At 32.2% G+C, this 22,839-nt stretch overlaps 3 protein-coding genes across 3 annotated transcripts in view; 2 read left to right on the top strand and 1 right to left on the bottom strand.

Moving 5' to 3' along the window:
- LOC125817497 (multiprotein-bridging factor 1b) overlaps positions 1 to 22,839 on the bottom strand; it is a 62,292-nt gene that overhangs the window by 26,378 nt on the left and 13,075 nt on the right. The window lies entirely within an intron of this gene.
- LOC125817486 (protein DETOXIFICATION 18-like) lies at positions 4,083 to 7,206 on the top strand. Its single transcript, XM_049497022.1, has 7 exons — positions 4,083 to 4,469; positions 4,920 to 5,467; positions 5,721 to 5,807; positions 5,900 to 5,956; positions 6,440 to 6,678; positions 6,805 to 6,923; positions 7,012 to 7,206. The coding sequence occupies exons 1-7, from the start codon at positions 4,083 to 4,085 to the stop codon at positions 7,144 to 7,146; spliced, it is 1,572 nt and encodes a 523-aa protein (XP_049352979.1). The 3' UTR covers positions 7,147 to 7,206.
- On the top strand, positions 8,645 to 13,588 carry LOC125817489 (protein DETOXIFICATION 18-like). Its single transcript, XM_049497025.1, has 7 exons — positions 8,645 to 8,968; positions 10,431 to 10,978; positions 11,576 to 11,662; positions 11,758 to 11,814; positions 12,494 to 12,732; positions 13,050 to 13,168; positions 13,371 to 13,588. Exons 1-7 carry the CDS (start codon positions 8,693 to 8,695, stop codon positions 13,503 to 13,505), a joined length of 1,461 nt encoding a protein of 486 aa, XP_049352982.1. The 5' UTR covers positions 8,645 to 8,692; the 3' UTR covers positions 13,506 to 13,588.

The raw sequence follows: 22,839 nt of genomic DNA, 5'->3' as shown, positions 1-22,839 counted from the left end.
TTGCATTGATGTAATGTATGTTTTTATATTGAAGAAATGAATTACTATCTATTTTATATCTTTTAAAATTTATCTATCAATTTATGACTTCTTTTTTTTACTTTTCTTTAGTTGAAATTCAAATTGTGGTTATGAAATTTAAATAACAATAAATTAAAATGATTGATATTACGCGGGTCAAATTGAGCGGGTCAGGATTCAACCCAATTTCTATTTCAACCCATTTTAACATTTCGAATTCCAACTCAACTCGCCCATTTGACACCCTTAAAACCAACCAAATAATTCAGGATTCCTAATTTTCCATTAACTTCTATTAACATATAGTCAAAATGGCAATGATTTAAATTAATAATTAATTCAGTCGATATTGTTATACTTGTGAAATTTCTGATTTAACATCAAACACAACTATACAATAGTCTGGAGCAAGGCTAAACCAATAGATAATCCCACTAATGCAAATATCAGATATGGATGGTGCAATATAATAATAATCACGTTCGTCATATTTAATCATTTCCCTTTATGATTTATCTATGCCTAAAGTGAAAACTCATGCTCATGATAATCTTCTACAAATTTCAATAGTCAAAACAATTTTATATTTGTTTTCTTCGGGCTCAAAACCTATTGAACATATAAACTCCTTGTGAGGTACATCGGAAATAAATCTTACTTCTCTAGTAGTGGGATTGCAAATGGCAATATTATAACACCCCGTATCCGAAACAGACCAAAAATGCAGATTTTGAGTAGTTGCAGGTGCAACCCACGACTCGTGCTGGTGGTCCGTGGTTCACCACTGCAATCCCTCCCCAAACCCAACTCAAAAAATCAGCTAAGTCTCGACCCACAGACAGACCCACGGTCCGTGGATCGAGGTCCCCTTTACCCAGCCTCTGACGCAAACGATGGCCGACCAGCATGGACCGTCGTTCGATCCACGGTCCGTAGGTCTGACCGTAGGTGAGGGTCAGCAGCCAATTAGAGGGAAATTGTTGATTGGGTCAACTTCAAATGGTCATAACTCTTAGCACAAAATGAATTATGTGTCCCATGAACTATGGTATGATAGATAATTGAATCATCTTTCCAACGCCACTGAGTTTCCTAAAATCCGATCTCCGAGTAAAAAGTTATGCTTGTTTTAGTGAAGCCCTGTCGGGCAGACTTGACCTACGACTGCAATCTACGGACCGTAGATTGACCTATGGCCCGTAGGTCCTGTCCATCGATCACTCCGACAACAATTAAGTCAGGGGTCTTTTGGTCTTTTCCTATTTCGTTGGACCCCTAAGCTACGTCGTTTAGACCCTAAATTATGAGGTTTTAGTCAGTTTAAGCCTAGAAACATAACTAGAACTTACCTAAGTTAAATCATTAATCAAAACTTAGAAAATTAGAGCGTAAGAGGAGAAGAGAAGTCAAGAACCCTAGTTCAAGAACGTAGCAACGTTCCATCAGTTCTAGCCCCGAAATCTACAGATTTCTCCGTGGAATTCGTCACCAGGTATGTGGGATTTCACTAGTGGGTTCCTTTCACCCATTAGGTCCTTAGTTTCCAGTCAGTTTCTTGATTCCCTTATTATGACTAGACCTAGGGTTTCTTGAATGTTAGAATTACTGGGTTCTTAGCTGTTAGAATGATCCAAATCAGATTAGTACGTTAATATTCAGTTTAATGCATCAATTCCAGAACCCTAAAGATATATTTCTTTAGTTCTTGAATTACACATGCTAGGTCAGATATTTTAGTTATTCAGTTATACATGCCTCAATTATTAATGCATCAATATCAGTTTAATTGTTGCATTCTCAGTTTACATGTTCAGTTCGAGCTATCCAGTAACTTACAAAAATTCAGTCATAAAGTGTTAATTACTTAATCCATTGGGAGTAGCATAATACCGAGTTGGGCTAGGGTTCAACGTACCCAAATAATCCAAAACTACTAGCCACGTAGATTGTAAGTCCCCTGTGTGGGCATCATTTCAGTGATCACGCCAGCATGCCTCTATACCTCTATCAGGGTATATTGGGTCCACTCGTTGGGGCGTATACATCGGACTCCATATTTAGCTCATGTGGTTTTATTATCGGTTATTAGTAGCTCCCACAGTTCAGTTAGATTCTATTGTATTGACCATTTATCAATATATCCAGTATTCAGTTTCAGCATGTTATAAATTGGTCACTGCATTCAGTTATCTCAGCATTCAGTATCTATATCATGTTCAGATTATGTCATTGCTTATTTGCTTTGTTCAGTTATATGTTATTTCAGTTGTATTCTATCCTGCATGCTCAGTACCTTTCAAGTACTGACGCATACTCTGCGCTACATCTTCTCGTGATGTAGGTTCAGGTTCTTAGCATCCAGATCACGCTTAGATCGGTTCCCGATTTCCAGTTCAGCAGAATCAGTGGTGAGTCCTCATTCTCCGAGGACAATAGTCATGAGTTTCTTTTCAGTATTTTTAGTCCTTTAGTTTCAGTTTTGCTAGACTTAGCTGGGGCCTGTCCCATCATTTCTAGTCAGTTAGAGGCTATTTTCAGACATATATAGATTCAACTTAGTATTGAGTTAATATCTTCTTTGTATTAAACTCATCAGTTTTCATATATTTCAGTTATAGTATATGAGTATTCCCCATATTTTCATTTTGTTTATGATTATAGCTTCCGCACAGTTTCTATTATTCAGTTTATATTTAGTATGTTCATGATCATGCCAACAGGGTTAGCTTGGGATCACTTGTGGTCCTAGGTCCCGTGTCCGCGTCTCGGGGTTAGCTCGGGGCGTGACAAATATACTCTAGATCCCATATGCAAAATAAACCGTAATCCGACTCAAAACGATTATGATAATAAATGATTCTTCAAAAATATTAGAAATGCCCTAATAATATTTAATTATTATATGTTTTAATGGTATGTTATTAAAGACATTTTTTTAGCGGTTTAGGTCAAAATTGAATCGTGTTTAGAATGAGTCCAGTCTTAAATACATTGAAATATCTTTTTCCCTAAAAGTTTAAAGCTACGACATCATTAAATAAGCATAGAAAACGGTATTTTCAGATAAAATGACAATGAAAGCTAACTAGGCAACCATGAAATCTAACTAGGAAAAGTTGAATGACTTTTGTAAGATAAAATAAAATCGAGTGATTTTAATGACTCAAATATTATATTTCAAATTCGTAGTATGAAAAGTGTAATAAAGTTTGTTCTAATTACCTTAAAAATTAAATATATTTAAATTTAAATCTTAAATCTAACTCTATATATCTAATATTTTTCTCGTCTTCTTTTCTTCTCTCATTCACATAATTTCACGAAAATAATGTACACACCACGTTATCGTAGTTTTTAAAAAAGTGCTTGATTTTAAATGGATAAAATTCAAATTTAATTAAATTAAATACATGAATAATATAAATATTTAATTGCATTATAAGTGTAATTTTTTAATATGCAAATTTAAATATAATTATTTAGTAAATAATTTCGTTATGAACGGATAGTATAATTTTTTGCAGAAAGAAAAGGGTAGGAACAGAATTGAGTAATTGTTTTGATATGTATGTGCACATTTTACAATTCACATTACGTATCAGATAATAAGAACTCTAAAATTTCACTAAAAATATTTGAAATTTAAATATCTAATTTATATATACAAGAATATTAAGTAAATAAAAGGATGTGTAGACTTTTCAACCATTTCTAGTACTTATACCGAAATTCTTGCGATATGAAATTGAATGTCATAACTGTTATTAGCATTTTTACTTTTTATTAGTATTAGTTAGAAAATTTGTTACATAGCAACTTTTACTCATCTCTTTGGTACACCTTCTATACAAACGTGTTCAATTGAGCATTTTTCGCTTGTTGTAGTTGTCTCTGACAACAACAAATCCCAAGATTGTCTCAACCAAAATCTTGTCTTTATATATAAATATACAAAAAAAAAGATATATCAAAGTCATCATTCAAAATTTCGAGTTTTTAGAAATCACTACTCTCAATCATCATACTATTATTATTCCTACTATAGCAATCTCATTTTCACAATGACAATAACTAATTTGAACGCCCCTTCACCGGAGGAGATTGTCGTCCCATCGGCACCGGCACCAACCCTGGCACCGTCACCGGGACAAACTCCGTCACCGTCACCGGAAAAAACTCCGGCACCGTCACCGGAACAAACTCCGGCACCGGTATCAACATTGGTTGAACAAAAGGACAATCCATTGAACAAGTCTTGTGGACAGATAATCAATTGTAAAGAAGCGAAAAATCAAGTGTTGTTCTCCGTTCCGATGATCGTCGTGAACGGTTGTTTCTACTTCATCAGCCTCGTCTCCGTCATGTTTGCCGGACACCTCGGGAAACTCGAGCTCGCTTCCTCAAATCTTGCTAATTCATGGGCCATGGTTACTGGTTTCTCTTTTATGGTACGTAAAAATACATGACAAAAATAACTTCTATGCACTGACCGTATACAAAAATAATATGTTCATTAAAAAGTTAGTGGTAGTCAAGGGTGGAACACAATTTCAATGTTCCAAACTCTATATAGATAATCAGGGCAGATCCAATAATTAGTATTGTAGTATTATAACAAATTAAATTATGTTGATAATGTTAAAAGGGTAAATACTTACATGTATGCATTGGGTGTTTATATCTTACTTTTTCATTGGTTTAATATACACATAGGGTGCTCATATAAAATACTAGCTACTAATAATATATAAGTCATGTACTTGAGACATTATGTTCAATTGTGTGATCATTTCGTCTAAAGATTAAAGTTGTCAGAAAGAGTACTATACTTTTATTTACTTAATTATATTTTCAACGGAAGTGAACTCTGAACTTGTTGATTGATCATCTATATATAGGTTGGACTAAGTGGTGCACTTGAGACATTATGTGGTCAAGGATACGGCGCGAAAATGTTCAGGATGTTGGGGATACATCTTCAAACATCAAGCATCATATCATTCTTCTTTTCTATTGTTGTTTCTGTCATCTGGTGGTATTCGGATCGAATTCTGATTTTACTTCATCAAGAACCTGCCATAGCACATGAAGCAGGGGTGTTCTTGAAGTTCCTCATACCTGGATTGTTTGCATATGCTTTCTTGCAAAACATTGTGAGGTTTCTTCAAGCTCAATCGATCATCTTACCTTTAGCTTGCATCGCGGTTGCAGCTCTAGTTCTCCACATTGGCATTGCATATGCTCTGGTTCATTGGACACATCTTGCTTTCAAAGGAGCAGCATTAGCTGTTTCGATTTCATTTTGGATCACATTCATTACGTTGAGTCTATACGTGCTTTTCTCCAAGAAATTTAGTCATATAAGGCCCGAAGGTCTCTCATCCGAGCCACTTCTGCATCTTTTTTCAAACTTGAAGTTGGCTTTGCCCTCTGCTGGCATGGTGTGGTAAGTTTTTGTTATTAAAGTCAAACCTCTCTATAATGACGTTGTTTGTCTGAATATATTTTGGTTGTTATATCACATAACATGAAAATTAGTTCCAAAGAAAACTTAGTCGTTGTAGTGAAATATTGTCCTAATGAATGACTGTTATAGAGAGGTATGACGGTACAATAAAGCAAATTCAAATGTTTCCCCTTAAATTACATGCTCCACACACCTTTATCGGTACTGATAGTCTCTAATTGATGTGTAACAGCTTGGAGTATTGGGCGTTTGAGATTCTTGTGTTATTAGCTGGTTTGATGCCAAACGCGGAAACAACTACTTCTGTCGTTGCAATGTGGTAAGTTTTCAACACGGTTTTGAAACACAAGCAAATTTTTTGTATTTCTTGGAAGTCGAATTTTAGTTGCTGATCTAATTTTTGTGTTACAGTGTAAATACAGAAACCATAGCCTACATGATATCTTATGGCCTCAGTGCAGCTGCAAGGTAATTTCACCAACAAAAATGTTGAAAATAATTCTTTTCCTTTATATTTCCATCAATTTCTAATGCTAAAACATATCTCGTGTTGAATTAATTATGTGACAATCTCATTTAAATGTTTAAATCATTAGAGATATCACGACTTTATTCACTTAATTTGTTTGAACATGCCTCTTAATGGGTGGGCCTGATTCTGTTTCCTAGGACAAGGTCTGCACGGAACACTATGTTAACTTGTGTGACGACCATCTCATCTAAAATGTTAAGCTGTTAGAGAGATCAAACGTATAACTCTTATTTACTAAACTATGTCTCAACATGTCTCTTAAATCTTAATTACGTGCAAGCCTGATTCTGTTTCATAGACCAAGGTCTGCACGTGAAAATTCTCTTTTGATGACAGAACACTATATTGAATTGTGTGACCATGTCATTTGAGATTAGGCGTATAACTCTTATTAACTTAATTATGTTCTCAATGTGCAGCACGAGGGTGTCAAACGAGATAGGAGCAGGAAATATCCGCAAGGCTAAACAAGCTATGGCTGTTACTCTCAAGCTAGCTATTGTTGCTGCACTCATAGTTGATTTGGCCCTAGGTTTTGGTCATAATGCCTGGGCTGGCCTCTTCAGTGATGAACCGGAGATTATTCGCAAATTTGCCTCAATGACACCTCTCCTATTAGTCTCTTTCTTGTTCGATTTCATACAAGGAATTCTATCAGGTTAATCAACTTTCTTTGCATATATATGTGTGTGTTTTCGCGACATTTACATTTTAGTTTTAACATGTTGATCAATAGAATTGAACAAGCTAAAACGTTAACTTGTAAATGAATATTGATCATCAGGAGTGGCAAGAGGATGTGGATGGCAACGTTTCGCAATGTGCATCAACTTGGCAAGTTTCTATTTCTTTGGTATGACAATAGGTGCGGTCTTGGCTTTCAAGTTCAACAAAGGATATAAGGTAATTCACATTCAGTATGTTTTTATGTAAGAGTTTAACTTCTATATGCTGACAGAGTATCGTTTTTTGTTGTTTATGAATGATGCAGGGTTTATGGGTAGGGTTGATTTGTGGTCTAGCATGCCAATCTACTAGCTTGTTGCTATTGACATTCTTTATAAAATGGGGAAAAGAAGACCAAGTCTCAAAGGATACCAACCATGAAAATGAACCCCAGCCTTAAATTAAGGATAGAGTTCATGTAATTTACTTGGATTGATCATTTATAATTAATTAATTAATTCATATGATTTGTGATGTTGAGAAATTTTTTGACGTATCGACGCAGTTTTAGAATAAATTGTGTATGTAGACATTAGTTTATTTGCGCTTATGAAGGTTTGAATCTAAATCATATAGATTTGAGTCCTTAAGCGTGTTTCTTCTATTGTGTCCGAATTTTAATGAATAACTTTTTGTCAAGATAACTTTTCGGGAAAGTAGTTTTGAAGAGAAGAAGTTTGTATTTCATTTTGAGAAGCGATTCGTTTAGTACCAATCTTTCTAAATAGGTGCGGAAATCACATTTTTACTTGTTAATAGGCCAAATACATGACACTTAAATTTATCGAGATATTTTATTTAGATACTTAAACTAAGCTTACAAGCTATAAAACACATAATCTATGCTCAAACTGTACCAATTAGACACAACTTGACGTGACAAAGTGTTTAATAAATGTTTATTAATAATAGATAAAAGATTTTTAACGTGAATAAGTATAAGAAAGGGAACTAGGTCTTATTTTACTAATTCTAATGAAGTAGCAAATTTTTACTAATTAACCAGCATAAAGAATATAAAAGTTAGAAAAAATTAGGTATTTCATGATCATTAAAGAATTTATAATATACTTTGTGATGATATTACAAAGAATGTTTAATAGTGTAAAAATAGAAAAAACCAAAAAGAAATTGAGATATCACTTTCAAACTTCCTTTTGTATATGTATAAAATAAAAAAGATGGTTTGTCAGAAACATAATATTTTATTCGTTTTAATTGTCATACTTTTTTTTAATCTATGTAAAACGGAAAGTATTTATAGTAATTCTTTAATTCTAAAAAGTTAAAACTATAAAATTAAAATACATTTTAATATATTTCACACAAAATGCAATTTTTCTTATAGTACTTTTTAAAATCCTATATCAAATTAAAATAAAATAAAATAAATTGAATGGATCAGAGTACTTCATTTTAGTCAACAACATAGAAAGTAGCGCTACATTTAATTTGACAAGTTGGGAGTTCATAAACAGATAAATAATTTTACTTCGTATTCAATTTGATAGCGAAGAGAAATTATTATATAAGAGGCGGAATCATAATTTTATTTTTATCTTATCATTGAGAAATGATTAATTCTTAAAAGACTATCAAATCAAATATGAAATCAAATCTCTTAGATTATCAAATTTTGATTTGACACGTTTATTAGAGAAACAATGATCGGTATATTAATTTATTATTTTACTCTATTAATTGATTAAGAAATATTTGACGAGTAAATAAGGATCGAGAGAGTAGTAAACAGAAGAAAATATTTCTTTTTCGAATCTCTCACTTGTAAAAATGAAAATCTCGATTACATAACTGTTATATCTCTTATATGTAAAAACGAAGATCTCGATTATGTAACCAAATTACATGGTAGCTTGTTTCCCAATCAAAAAGACCTCATCGTAGACTTTTCAGGGCAGAGCCCCAAAAAAAAAAAATCAGAAAAAATGGCTTTGGAGAATTGTTCATCCGGTCCGAAAAGTCCCCTGTTAGGATCATCATCGTCGTCAGGCATTTCATCGAACAGTTGGTGTGCAAAGTTGATCGACGTAGAAGAAGCTAAGAATCAGATGTTATTTTCATTGCCAATGATTGTAGTGAACAGTTGTTTCTACTTTATCAACCTTGTTTCCGTCATGTTCGCCGGACACCTCGGGAAACTCGAGCTGGCTGCATCAAATCTTGCTAATTCATGGGCTATGGTTACTGGTTTCAGCTTCATGGTATGTAAAAACTTATTGCTCTGTTTTAGATTACAACTTTTTAAGTTTTATGCATTGATGATGGAAAAATATTTTTATAATCGGATCACTTAAAAAGGTAATTGTAGTTATAGTAGTGTGAAAAATTCATTATACTTTTAGTATATATAAGAGTCGAAAACATACGTAAACGATCAGGTGTGTGCGTTTCCTACCTGAAATATTACTAACTATTTGTAAGAACACACTTCAACTATCAATTGTTCTCTTTTCCTACCTGAAATATCACTCATCTTTCAGGTAGGACAAAGGAATGATGGATAGTTGAGGTATGTTTTTGATAAATAGTTGCTTATAGTTTAGGTAGGAAACTTGAACAGCTAATAGATCATGTATGAAACTCAAAAAATCGGAATACTTTAGATGTATTTTTGACAATTAACTCTGTACAAAACTTGAATCTGTTGCTGAATACATCCAACAAGAATCATAGGGGATCGAGGACTTGAAGTTTATGAGTTCCTACAAAGATCTCAAGTTAATATATAATAACTACAATCAAATATTTGTAAATGTTTAATGAAATAGTTAAATAAATATGGTATGAGAAAAAGTTATTAGGTTCCATTTATCCTAAATGACATGCCTTTATAGCAACAAACATATCATAAGTTTCAATTTCTTTCTTAAAATTTGTGTCTAATCAAATTATCCTTAATTTATTACTTAGTTTGATATCTCTTTAACTTATGCATTACCATTTTCTTCCAATATTTGTTCATATTTTCTTCTTTCCTGCCAACTATCATTTTGTTCAGAGTATTACCAGTCAATTATCTCAATTCCAAATTAGTTAAAGTGATATTTGTCAATAACCATATGGGATAAGACACAAGTACTCCTAGACTATGACCGAAATCACAGAGACAAACCTTAACTAAACTAAGGTCCTATTACCCTTTCGAACTCATTTTTTTTGTAATTTTATACACCTTTTAGCTTACGTGGCACACTCCGTGACTCCACGTAGTTGAGGCGCGTGAGAGATGTTTGGATGCCACGTAAGCCAAAAAGGTGTACAAAATTACAAAAAAATGGGTTCGGGGGTAATAGGACCTTAGTTTAGTTAAGATGTGTCTCTGAGATTTCGGTCATAGTCTAGGTGGTACTTGTGCCTGATCCCATAACCATACTCTTCTACAAATGAGGATCTGAACTCTAACAAAATGGTAATTGTTTAGGTGCTAAAGAGTGAAGAGTAGTTCTTGGAATGAGTAGAACTGTTTGCAGCTCTTAACAAAATGATGATTAGCTATGCAACTTTTCTTGTATTAATGTTCTATGCAAGTGTTTAAAATATTCAAAGAGATCGTGCTTGCCCGAAAATGAGCATGTCTAAGATAAGAATCCAACTTTTACATGATGCCCTGTGCTTCCAATGTTACTGAAGCAAGTCTTAAACTTGTTAGTGAACAATCTATAGGTTGGTCTAAGTGGTGCACTTGAGACATTATGCGGCCAAGGGTACGGAGCAAAAATGTACAGAATGTTGGGGATACATTTGCAGGCATCATGCATCATATCGTTCTTCTTTTCTGTGGTGATTTCTGCCATCTGGTGGTATTCTGATATGATTCTGATTTTACTTCATCAAGATCCTGACATAGCTAGAGAAGCCGGCGTATTCTTGAGGTTCCTCATTCCTGGATTGTTTGCATATAGTTTTCTGCAAAACATTTTGAGATTTCTTCAGGCACAGTCGATCATCATGCCTCTGGCTTTCTGTTCAGTTGGATCTTTAGTCATCCACATTGGGATTTCCTATGCCTTGGTTCATTGGACAGGTCTTGCTTTTAAAGGAGCATCATTAGCGGCTTCCATTTCGATCTGGATCTCATTTCTGACGTTGGGCCTATACGTGCTCCTTTCGAAGAGATTCAACCATATCTGGAGAGATGGTCTCTCGTTCGAGCCATTTCATCATATCCTTACAAACTTGAAGTTGGCTTTGCCCTCTGCTGCCATGGTATGGTAAGAATTAACTGTAAATTTTGTTATTACAAGAAGAGTCAACTTATATATTCATAGACATTTTTTTTACACAAAGGCGATTACAGGCAACAAATCATAACGAGTAAAATTAGTTACTTGTAAAATAAGACTAGTAACCTTCTATAGCAGGTTAACTCACATTGCTAATATAAAATTTTGGCATAGTATATAAACAAACACTCAAACTTGACCTCAGCTGGCGAGTAAATACTCTAACTTTGAGTATGCACATCTACACACTTCATCTCGTCTCCTTTCTGTTAATGAAATACTCAAACTTACAAAATGATCATCTAAACACCTCAAAAATTTATGTGTCGCTTCAACATTAGGTGTCCACAAGAAAGGACACAGTGAGGATGAGGTGGAGCGTTTAGCTGTCAGTTGAGGTGTCTAATTGTGCACTCTCAAAGTTAAAGTGCTTACTTGCCAACTGAGACTAAGTTGGAATGTCTGTTTATGTATTATGCCTAAAATTTTCATCACACTGTCGGTGAATATAAGTTAAATCCTCACAGAATGAAACGCGTTATAATCCAAGTCGTACTAATAATTTCCTAATTTGATGTATACCAGCTTGGAGTACTGGGCTTTTGAGCTTCTTGTGTTATTGGCTGGTTTGATGCCAAACTCAGGAACAACTACTTCTGTTGTAGCTATGTGGTAAGCTTCTGTCCTTTTCAACAACACATTTTCATGATTTTGAAGACTGAGTTTTAGTTTCTGACACCAATTTGTTTTGGTTTATGACCTTTCAGTGTAAATACACAAAACATAGCTTACATGATATCTTATGGTCTGAGTGCAGCTGCAAGGTAATGTTACCAACAAAAAATTGACATAATTCTGACCCCCCTCTTCCCCCTCAGTTTTGTTACTGATACCAAATATGAATGCGAAAAACGTTTGGTAGTTGGTTAGAGTTATGCAGGTAGTAGTAATATATGGATTAGTTATGAGTGAATCTATGTATAATTTTATACATGTATTAGTTATGCTGGGTTTAAGTATTCCATGTTTTATCCTACACAAAATAATTCATAGATTCACTCGTTACTTATACATGTATTAGTTATGCGGGTTTGTAAATTGCAAACCAAACACCATATGCCTTAATTTTATACCTGAATAACTTACCTCCTAACGAGCTACCAAACATGGTATTACTTATGTAGGATTTAATACCTGCATAACTCATCTGCAAACCAGCTACTAAACGATCCCATAGTGTTGATTTGTGACAATCACATCTAAATGTTTAAACTGTTAGAGATAGCATACCTTTATTTATTTGATTATGCTTCAACCCCTTAACATGCGGATGGTTCTTTTTAAACGGATGACTAAGGCTCAAACTCAAAAACTCTTTTTGATAACGAATGACGGTGAATTTGAACTTCGGACCTGCTTGCTCTGGTACTATGTAGAATTATGTGACCAGATATAGAGAGAGCAAATGTACTTGTATTTACTTAATTATGTTTCAACGTGCAGCACTAGGGTGGCAAACGAGTTAGGAGCTGGAAATCCTGATAAAGCTAAGCATGCTATGTTTGTTACTCTCAAGCTAGCTGTTCTTCTTGCCATTGCAGTTGATTTGGTTCTATTGTTAGGTCATAATGTCTGGGCTAGCCTCTTCAGTGATAGCACGGAGATAATTAACAAATTTGCCTCCATGACACCTCTCCTCTTAATCTCCTTTGTGTTCGATTTCATTCAAGGAATCCTCTCAGGTTAAAATTTTACATAGCTGCAATGCACTATGCGCCATGACTTTCTTCACTCCTGTTAATTCTTTTTTTTTTCCCGACATGCTTTGATTTTTCCTCCTTGAGCCAAGGGTCTATCAGAAACAACCTCTCTACCTCCCAAGATAGGGGTAAGGTTTGCATACCCCAAACCTCACTTGTGGGATTACACTGGATATGTTGTTGTTGTTGTTGTTGTTGCAATGCACTATGCTTGTGTGTGCTCGCGCGTGAGTCAGTATTTTTAGTTTTATACATTCAGTAGATCGAGCTATAACGGAACTTGTAAATGAATTGTTCAGGGGTTACTAGGGGATGCGGATGGCAGCATTTGGCTATGTGCATCAACTTGGCGACATTCTATTTCATCGGTATGCCAATAGCCGGCCTCCTTGCTTTCAAGTTCAACCTACATTCTCAGGTAACTTCTATACTTCCAGTATAACTTCTATACACTGACAAAGTAAAAGAGTTTTAACTCTACTAAATACCTAAAAGATAAACTACATGTAACTGTTCATAATGATTGGAGCTAGTAACCTGGAAAATAAGGTAGATAACTCGCTACAACAAGTTAAATTACAACGATAATATAATTTGTTTTCGAAAATTATATGATGCAGGGTTTATGGTTGGGCTTGATTTGTGGTCTAGCCTGCCAATCTTCTGGCTTGTTGCTACTTACATTGATGAACAGATGGGGAAAAGTAGCAGAAGTTTCAACAAATAGCAATAGAGAAAATGTACTCCTAGCTTAAGCATGAGTTTATGAGAATTACTATTGAGTTTTCCTTCAGATATGATGATTGATTGATTAATTAATTACCTTTATTTCTATTTTAAAAAGGAGAAATTACGCGGATAAACAAATATATACTAGTTAATTAGTTAACATAGCTACAGTTTGTCTTAATTACAATTCGCGACTTACTTTTAGCTATAATTACGCAACTTGGGTGTTTTAGTTTGTATAATTCGCATGTTTGTATAATTCAAAATTTGTATAATATATAATTGGGAAAATGCATAAGTACCCCCCCAGCCTATGCCCAAAATCCCTGAGACACACCTAACCTTTACTAAAGTCCTATTACCCCCCGAACTTATTTTTTAATTAATTTTTTACCACTTTTGGCTTACGTGGAAATATAAACCAAATAGGTTGAAAACTTTGTTCAACACGCGCCGGGTCCCATTTTTTCAACTTTCTAAAAAGTAGCTTTTACACTTCCCAAAATTTCAAAAAGCTATCCTATTATTTATAATCTACTTTGTTAATATATTTTTAGTTAGTTTATAGATTTTAATGTTTATATATTTTATTTCAAATTTGGGCATGTAAAATTTTGTAAATATTATATATATAATTTTATTTTATTTATAGATAAAATTTTTTATTTATAATCTACTTTGTTGATATATTTTTAGTTAGTTTATAGTTTTCAATGTTTATATATTTTATTTTAAATTTGGGCTTGTAAAAATTTGTAAATATTATATATATAATTTTATTTTATTTATAGATAAAAAAATATTACTTATAATCTACTTTGTGAATATATTTTTAGTTAGTTTATAGCTTTCAATGTTTATATATTTTATTTCAAATTTGGGCTTGTAAAATTTTGTAAATATTATATATATAACTTTATTTTATTTATAGATAGTTACACTTTTCCAACTTTATCATAATTGTAGGATACTTATAAGACTAGAAGGTACTCTCTAATAGTGCATATAGTTATTTTGTTTGTTCAAACATGTTTTTATTTGTATACAACCTCAATTTTTATATCAATTATGTAGAAACTTTAATAGTGAATAATTTCGATCATTATTATTAATAGAACATAAGAAGAATTATTACTCAAAATCTTTACGTTAATAAAAATATAAATTGTTGTAACTATTATTTATAGATGATTAAAAAAATAAAAATTGGGAAGAAAATAGTAAGTAAAAATTACACGTTATATTAAATTATCTTTATATTAATAAAAAAAGAAATTGTTGTTAGTATTATTTGTAATATAATTAAACAAAAATAACAATGGGAAGAAAATAATAAGTAAAGATTACACGTTGTATTAAAATAATAAGTATTAAAAATTATGATAAATTTTATAATAGTCATAACAGGAATTTACGTAATAATTACTATATTAGAATACTAGAAAAATTGATAAGTTCCTCGACATCTAATCATTGATTAAAATTTAAATTATTATTTTCTTCTGCGAAAGTTTAAGAGATTAAATTAACGTTTTAAAAAATAATATAACAAACTGATTAATTAATTATTTTCAATGATTAATAAGAAAATGTATATAGCATGTACATGTATTATTATTACATTATTTATATCCACTCTATATTAAATCATTTTTCTATTATAGTTTGATGCAAATTTCAGAATGTAAAGAATGTTTTGGATTCGAAAAATAAATATTCAAAATATACTAACATGTCATTTAATCTTATGATATTTTACATTTCATTTGAAAAAAAATTAAATATTTAATATGAAAAATATTAGTTTATTAATACAACATAAAAGTAATAAAGGACAATATATAAAAATATTTGAAGTATTTGATATTTTATTAAATTAAAATAATTTTAAATTAATATATAGCCGCGCAACGCGCGGGTACGTATACTAGTGAAGAACAATAATAAAGAAGAAGACAATTGAGTTAATATTTATTTTTTCCAAGTTTATTTTAACACATGACCAATTTTTATTGGTCAGTGCCGTCTAAAAGCTGCACCCACGCGCTTAACATAGGTGAAATCACGGACTCAGCCACGTAGGCCGAAAAGTGGTAAACAATTAACCAAAAAATAAGTTCAGGGGGGTAATAGGACCTTAGTAAAGGTTAGGTGTGTCTCAGGGATTTTGGGCATAGGCTGGGGGGTACTTATGCATTTTCCCTATATAATTTGTATAAGTTTGTATAATATAATTTGTACAACTGTTTAAAGTTCAGATATTTGTGTTTGTATAAATTTATTATTTCAAGTTTATACAAAAATAGCTTAATTATACAAACGTACCCGCAAATTATATCAACAAGACAACTTAAATTGTAACTACAACATGTAAATATGCAAACTATAGCTATGGAGCATAATTAAGTTTATTATAATAACTATTTGCGAAAATTCTCCATTAAAAAATATGGGTGATATTGTCTAACATAATTTAAAATGAGTCATAGATTCAACATAACATTGCACGTTTTGCCCTTCATATAAGTTGAACTCCAATTCAATCTGTATAAATTTAAAAATATTTCATTAACTAAAACTTTACCTACTATTACTTACTATATACTATATATAAAGAAGACAAAGCATGTCTTTTTATAAACCAAAACTTGACTTGACTAAAATACTATATTTTAATTTAAAAGATAAGCAGGTCTCCTTTATATTTTTTATTTAATTAATTTTACTAATATATGTATAAAGGTTGTTGTGGGGTGATTATCTTTCCATTCTTAACTAAAACTTTTAAATTTTATAAGTGCCTCTAAGCATAACATAAGAAAATTATTATATTATATTTCATGTAGGAAAAGAAATAACTGATAGTTATAAATTTTTAGGTGTGTTTTAATACATAATGATAGATCATATGTGGTGTAGTTCAGGAAGAATAAGTGATCAATTGATAGTTGCGTATGAAACTAGTGAGAGACAAAAACAGTTCATATATGTTTTGGCCAATAAATTCAAGATTAAAGTTAATCATTGCTATTGAATATATCTTTAATATTAAAGAAATAGCAATTAGAATGCACAATATTTTAGGGAAAAAATCAATCTACTTTTATTAAATAGAAAAACATAATAAAATATAAATTTATTTATTACATTTTAAATATATGTAAAAAGAGCTAAAACGATATAATAAAAATGGAACCGAAGAAATATTTAAAAAGAACATTGAAATAAATCCATCTACATGATAACAAGATTAATTCATAAGGCTCTTTTTTAATTACCAATATTATTCTTTATTTAATTTAATTTAGTGGAGTTTTAATCCTCTCCAATTGATACATCATGTTTTCGTTGGGAATTGTCTTTCCATATTCATAATTCTTGATGATTTGTACATTCACTTTTAGCTAGCTTCTGCATGCATAACAAGAACATGTGTATCAAATCGAGTTTTAAATTCTATGGATTGACGATATAAAAAAAATTAATCATACATAATTATGTCGTTCATTAGATAATGACCGAATAATTTAACAGACACTTTATTAATGATTTTTTTTGAGAAAAAATATTCTATGCAAATAAGTCTGGTCTTAAAACGGATACTTTTTGAACGCTACATATCAAAAGGGATCCTCTCTAAAAACACAGATTAAAATGGACATTTTGCTCATATGTTGGCGAATTGTGATAAACAAAATTAACTTTCTTTAGTTCACCCCAAAACTCAAAAAACATCACAAAAATTTTAAAGGTTCACTAGAATTCTTTTTATTAACTTCCTCTCACGTGAAGCTATAACATGACTCAATTTTAAGTGCATTGTGCAGTCTATTTGATTTATAAAATCGTGAGTTCTTCAACAATAAAAGTATTAAGAAAATAGAGATTTTTTTTTCATAAAATAAATTTTATTTGCTTACAATCAATATATAATAAAAATACTACTATATATAAGCCGTTCTAAAAAGAATAAGATATTTATATATTTAGTATTAATAATTTAGCTTTAAACTTGTCATTTTATCCGTAGTAAGATAATTTATAGACACATAAATCTCTATGATTTAGTTTGGATCATAAAATCAAAGTTCTTCCTTTTATAAATAATTTCATCCCTAATTATCAAACACTTTCACATAAATTAGGACTGAAGAAATATATTATAATTAAAATTCTATCAAAATTATTTTCTTAAATGAATTTTAGAGACCATGCAACTACTTCAATTGGAGTGACTTTGTAAGAAAATTTAAGTTGCCACAACGATCCCATAAACACCCAGTTAGCAGAAGATTTTTCTTTTCATTTTTTAATGAACACTTTTTATGCTCACATGATTATGTTTTTCATTAGAATAATTTTTCAAGCAATAAATTATATTTAAAACTTAGTTGTTTGTGGTGTATACTTTTTCATTCAAAGCGTCTATTACCTAATCCGATTGTTTTTAATTGCTAGATTATATGATTAAGCACTTTTAACTCTCACAACTGTGTTTGCCCATTATTGAAGTTTCACTTCAGAAGTTTTTTTCTAGCTGAGGCCTTTTTGTGGAAAACTACATTATGGATGTATTCGGTACAAAAGAAAATGTTTTATAGAAAAATAATGATTTTCCTATTTTCTTGTGTTTGATAGGTACGATCCAGAGAAATACCATAAGAGGATGGGTGGAGGGTACTGCACGACAATATGTAGTACTGACCACACCGAGGAAGAACTAGGGGATCTGTCCGAGATTGAAAGTGTGGGGTGGTGAGGATGGGAGGCAGGGTGAAAATAAGATGGGTTGGAGGGTGAAAAGGATACAATCAATATGGAATCTTTCTTTGTGTGAGGGGATTTGAAAACCTTTGTTCAGCTTGAACTTGCATTCGAATCAAGTATAGTGAACTTGAGAATCTTTGGTAATGGTGTGTCACAACTTGAGTCTTTGAGTATACAATTGATCCTTGCATGAGTAAGTTGAGCCTTGTTGTGTACATTCATGATTGAGTCTTGTGTAGCACTGTTTGAGACATCCTTTGTGAATTCAACATAACATTGCACGTTTTGCCCTTCATATGAGTTGAACTCCAATTCAATCTGTATAAATTTAAAAATATTTCATTAACTAAAACTTTACCTACTATTACTTACTATATACTATATTACTCTTTATTAGAAGTGGCACTTGAGGGTGTACGAACACTGCTATATGCAGTTGTACAAAATGCACCAATAGTTGTAATCTTTTAAGGATAATTTTCTAATTTTATCTTATTACTTTATATTATTTTTATGGCAACACGTGTACTACAAGTGTGATAACAATATTCTTCCTCACTTTTCTCTTCTACGAAGTTCTTCACTTCTTCAATGAAAGGACCGAATGTCCAGGCTTTTCCTTTCTCTGTTTTGCGACTCTCTCAGTTCGTTCTTCTCTGAGTTTTTCTTTCACCATTCTCTCTATTTGTGCTCTCCCGTGATTTCTATCTGCGATAACATTCCGTTCTAATGGATGTGTTGTTTCAGTTCCTAGGGTTTAGTTCTGCTCTAATATCGGTGAGAAGCTTTCACAGAATAAAATAGAATTTACTCAAGTGTTTTGGCTCTTTTGTTAACAAATTCTTTACATGTGACTGTTCTTTTTGTCAATTTTATAGTTGTCAATTGCATTAGGAAAACTCGAAGAGCATAGAGGAAGTCTATGTTAGCAAAATTTTCAAAGGTTAGTACGTAATACACTTATATTTTGTCAATCTGTGAAAGTCATTCGATTTTCGCTTTCCTTCGACTTTTCCCCTCTTGGTATAAGTTCACTACATAAACCTCTTTGTGCTAAAATTAAATGAAAGGAGAAGGGCTCAATGATTTAAGTATACTAAGTAATTTAGGATTTTTGTGATGTTTACTTTGCGGTTATACTTTTTCTTAATGAATTTGCAGGATTTATTTTCAAATTTATGGTGAGTGTGTTTTCTATTTAAAAAAATATTGATTAGTGTTAATCAAGTAAACAATAAAGGTAATGTTTAAATTGCAACCTTTAGTCAAAATACAAACAAATTTAGAAACAAGTTCTCGAGTCAACTAATTATTTATACAATAAAAGTTGCACAATTTTTCCTCTTGCGGTTTCAACTATAACATCGAGGAGCATATTAAAAGGAGCTTTAAGATTTTTCATGGAAAAGACAATTGTTTTCAAAACATAGTGACCTGTTTCATTCTATAAAGGTCTATCGAAGGTGATTGTTACTCACTTTTTAATATTAGACTGAGTTGTATTTGCCGTTTTAGATCATTAAGCTTTCTGTATTTTCATGTTACTATTGAAAGTTCTCGGGTAATACAAATTACGCCTAAAATTCAAATAATTGAGAAACGATATATTGTTTATCAAGAATAGATTTTTATTGATCATTATTATATAATTAATCTTATGTAAAAATACACTACAAAAAATGAAGAAAAAGAAGAATGAAGTGTTCTAGGTGATGAGAAACATGTCATTAGAGGTGAAGTGCAGGAAATTAAATGCACCATCTATTCCTATGAGTCAACGACTTTGGTGGAAAGTACACTGAAGTTGAAGTGGTAAATGATGTAATTGACACAAATCACATAAATAAAAAGAGTTGTAATTTGTAATCAGAATCTTGCACAATGTGATGGTAAACCTGTATCGTGGTGAACGATACTATCTCCGTTGGACTACATTATAGTACGTCTGTCCCAAGTTTTGCTTCTGCTGTCTTTAAGCCTTTTAATGAAACAGGTTGATTAAAGAGATTCAACGAAGGTAACTTCGAAGCTTGAGGCATTTTCCCATTAGGTAAGAGGTTCTTGAAGTCTTCTTTTAGTAATGGCACCTCAAAATCTGCCTTGTTATGTTTAACTAAATTATTATTAGCTGCTATGTGAGCTCCTGGTTCCATATGGTTTGTCGAAAAGCTCATTTGATTTGGAAAGTTCGGATAAAGGGTAACGTATCCTCTTAACTACATCATGTCTATCAAGAACTTCTTCCATGAAGCTTGCCATTCATTAGTTCTTGATTTTGGTGTCTGTACGGATTTTGCTTTGGATCTTTCGTGAATCTCATGTTCATGTAGATGTAGAACTCTTTCCATTCCTTGGGGGAAAAAACTGCGCCCCAACTGCAAGGCAGCTAATGAAGATATGATGTGTTTGGATGAATGTGTTTGAAGAACTCAATTGCATTTCATTTATGCCTTTCTTTGACTACTTCCACCAAATGTGGCGTGTAAAGAGAGATGGAGGAGAGGTCAGAGAATGATATTTGAGGGTCATAGTGGTATGCCAAGAGAGCATATTTGATCCATAGGTAATAGTAAGGGGAGACTTCGATGTCATCTTCGAGTAAGAGACCAAAATCATCATCTGATGTCCTGCATCTCAAAAACATTCAATAACTATAGTCTTCTTTGGGTTGTTTATAGATACAAATGCAGATCACAAAATGGTCGGAGACTTGTTCGAATATTTGCCTCTTCCGGCTGCCGCCATCTTCCGCCAATGGAGATGTCGCCAGCACCACTACACCTCTTCCTCCTGCTCCTGCTCCTGCTCCTGCTCTGAAGAGTGCCCTTAAAACATACTAAACCACCTGCAGAATCACAATCCGAAAGTAGGTCAATTTTTCGTTGCCTAATGATCAAATAGAGTGTTGAATGAATTGAGTTTAAGTTTCTATGCTTCAATTCTGGTTGTTTTGAGCCCTTTTCCCTTTTTATTTTAATATACATGCTTAGGAAAGGAACATGGAATTAGTTACTATGATTTTTCTTCTCCTAGACTATTTTTTAAAGCTAGAAGAATATATGTTGCCTCCTTTTGCTAAAACATTGTGGAGAATGTGGTTTCCTCCAATTTTATTTTAAAGTTTTTTTACTTGAGATGCTTCTTCCATGCTATCATATTTAGCACTTGCTTTACATTCACATGTAATTGAATTTTTTGATCAATTTGTGGTACTTCCGCAAAAAATCTCAAATGATATTTGGGGTCTCTTCGTTGGTAAGTTTTACTTAGTTTTCTCTTGCTGACAATCTAAATCGTTGATTCTACTTCTACTAGAGATCAATGGTGTAGAATCTACACCTACTTGTGAAATTATTTTTTATTTGTGCTCTACTTTTGTTTTAATTCAATATATAAGATTTGGATATTTAACTGTAGTATTTGTATGTATATGCTTTTTGCTCTTTCTTCATGTATTATTACAGCTTTCCAAATGCATGTATGATATTTTGGCTTTATGAGCTTATGTTTATGTATGATTTGTTTCGAACTTTCATGTATTTTTGTAGGCGTTATCACCATCTGATTTTGTTGGATATGCTTTCGATTTTAATGTGATTATTACAAGCTCTGGTTAAAGAAGGAGGCTGCCAAGGATCCAATCAAGCTTAGAGGCCCAACAAGTGCTTTCTTCTTCGTTTTCATGTACACATCTCTGAACATTGCTCTTACATTTTTTTAATCGACTTTTCCACTTCCATAGAGTAAAACTATTGTTCCTCTCTAATATGAATCAATTTCCGCTATTAACATTCATGTCAAAATACGCATATCTGAATGATTTAGTGTGCTAATGTGTAACTTCTTTAGCTTGGTTAGGCAACACAATTTTTAAACTCCCTTTTCCCTATTGATCTCCTCATTAGTTATTGCTTAAATCTCCTGCTAACTTTGAGTTCATTCAATTGAAATAGACTTTAAGGCACTCTAACTAAAATTAAGTTTGTGATTTTTGGGCAGTATTTTGTGATAGTCTATGCTAGAGTCAAGTTAAATTATTCATTCAGATACAAAGGTCATCTTGAGCCGGAAAAAAGTACTTAGGTTGAAAGATTAGTTAAGTGTACATGAAGATCATATCCTGACACCCACTTCTTTCCGATTTCTTACTAAAATTATTATTTATAGGGGAAAAAACTTAGCAAGGAATATGTAAATACGCGACATCTATGGACTTTGAGTGTGACCACTGATTACATTGAGTTGACATATGGAAAAAAAGAGGGAAGAACTTTGACGCGGCTAACATATTTAACGATATAAATTAAAAGAGTTAAATTATATATATAAATTTGCCTAAAAATGATGTTGTTTTCTCCTCCAAACTTTTTGTAGGAGCTTTATTGGTGATTAACACTGAAAAACATTTAGGTGTCATTAGTTACCAAGATGGATTGGCCGAGAGGGAAGATTTGCATGAGGTTGAAAAGAAATTCATTTGCTTAGTTGCCATGACTATTTGAGATGTTTGTGTCTCTATCGTGTAAGTTGGTTGTTGATCCATGTGTACATGTGGTGTGAGAACTTTAAGCTTCTGGTATATGTCAATTATTT

This window comes from Solanum verrucosum, unplaced genomic scaffold (genome assembly GCF_900185275.1).
Source record: "Solanum verrucosum unplaced genomic scaffold, falcon-dt-bn FXZP01000280.1, whole genome shotgun sequence".
NCBI lineage: Eukaryota > Viridiplantae > Streptophyta > Magnoliopsida > Solanales > Solanaceae > Solanum > Solanum verrucosum.
This window is presented reverse-complemented; position numbering and strand designations above follow the sequence as displayed.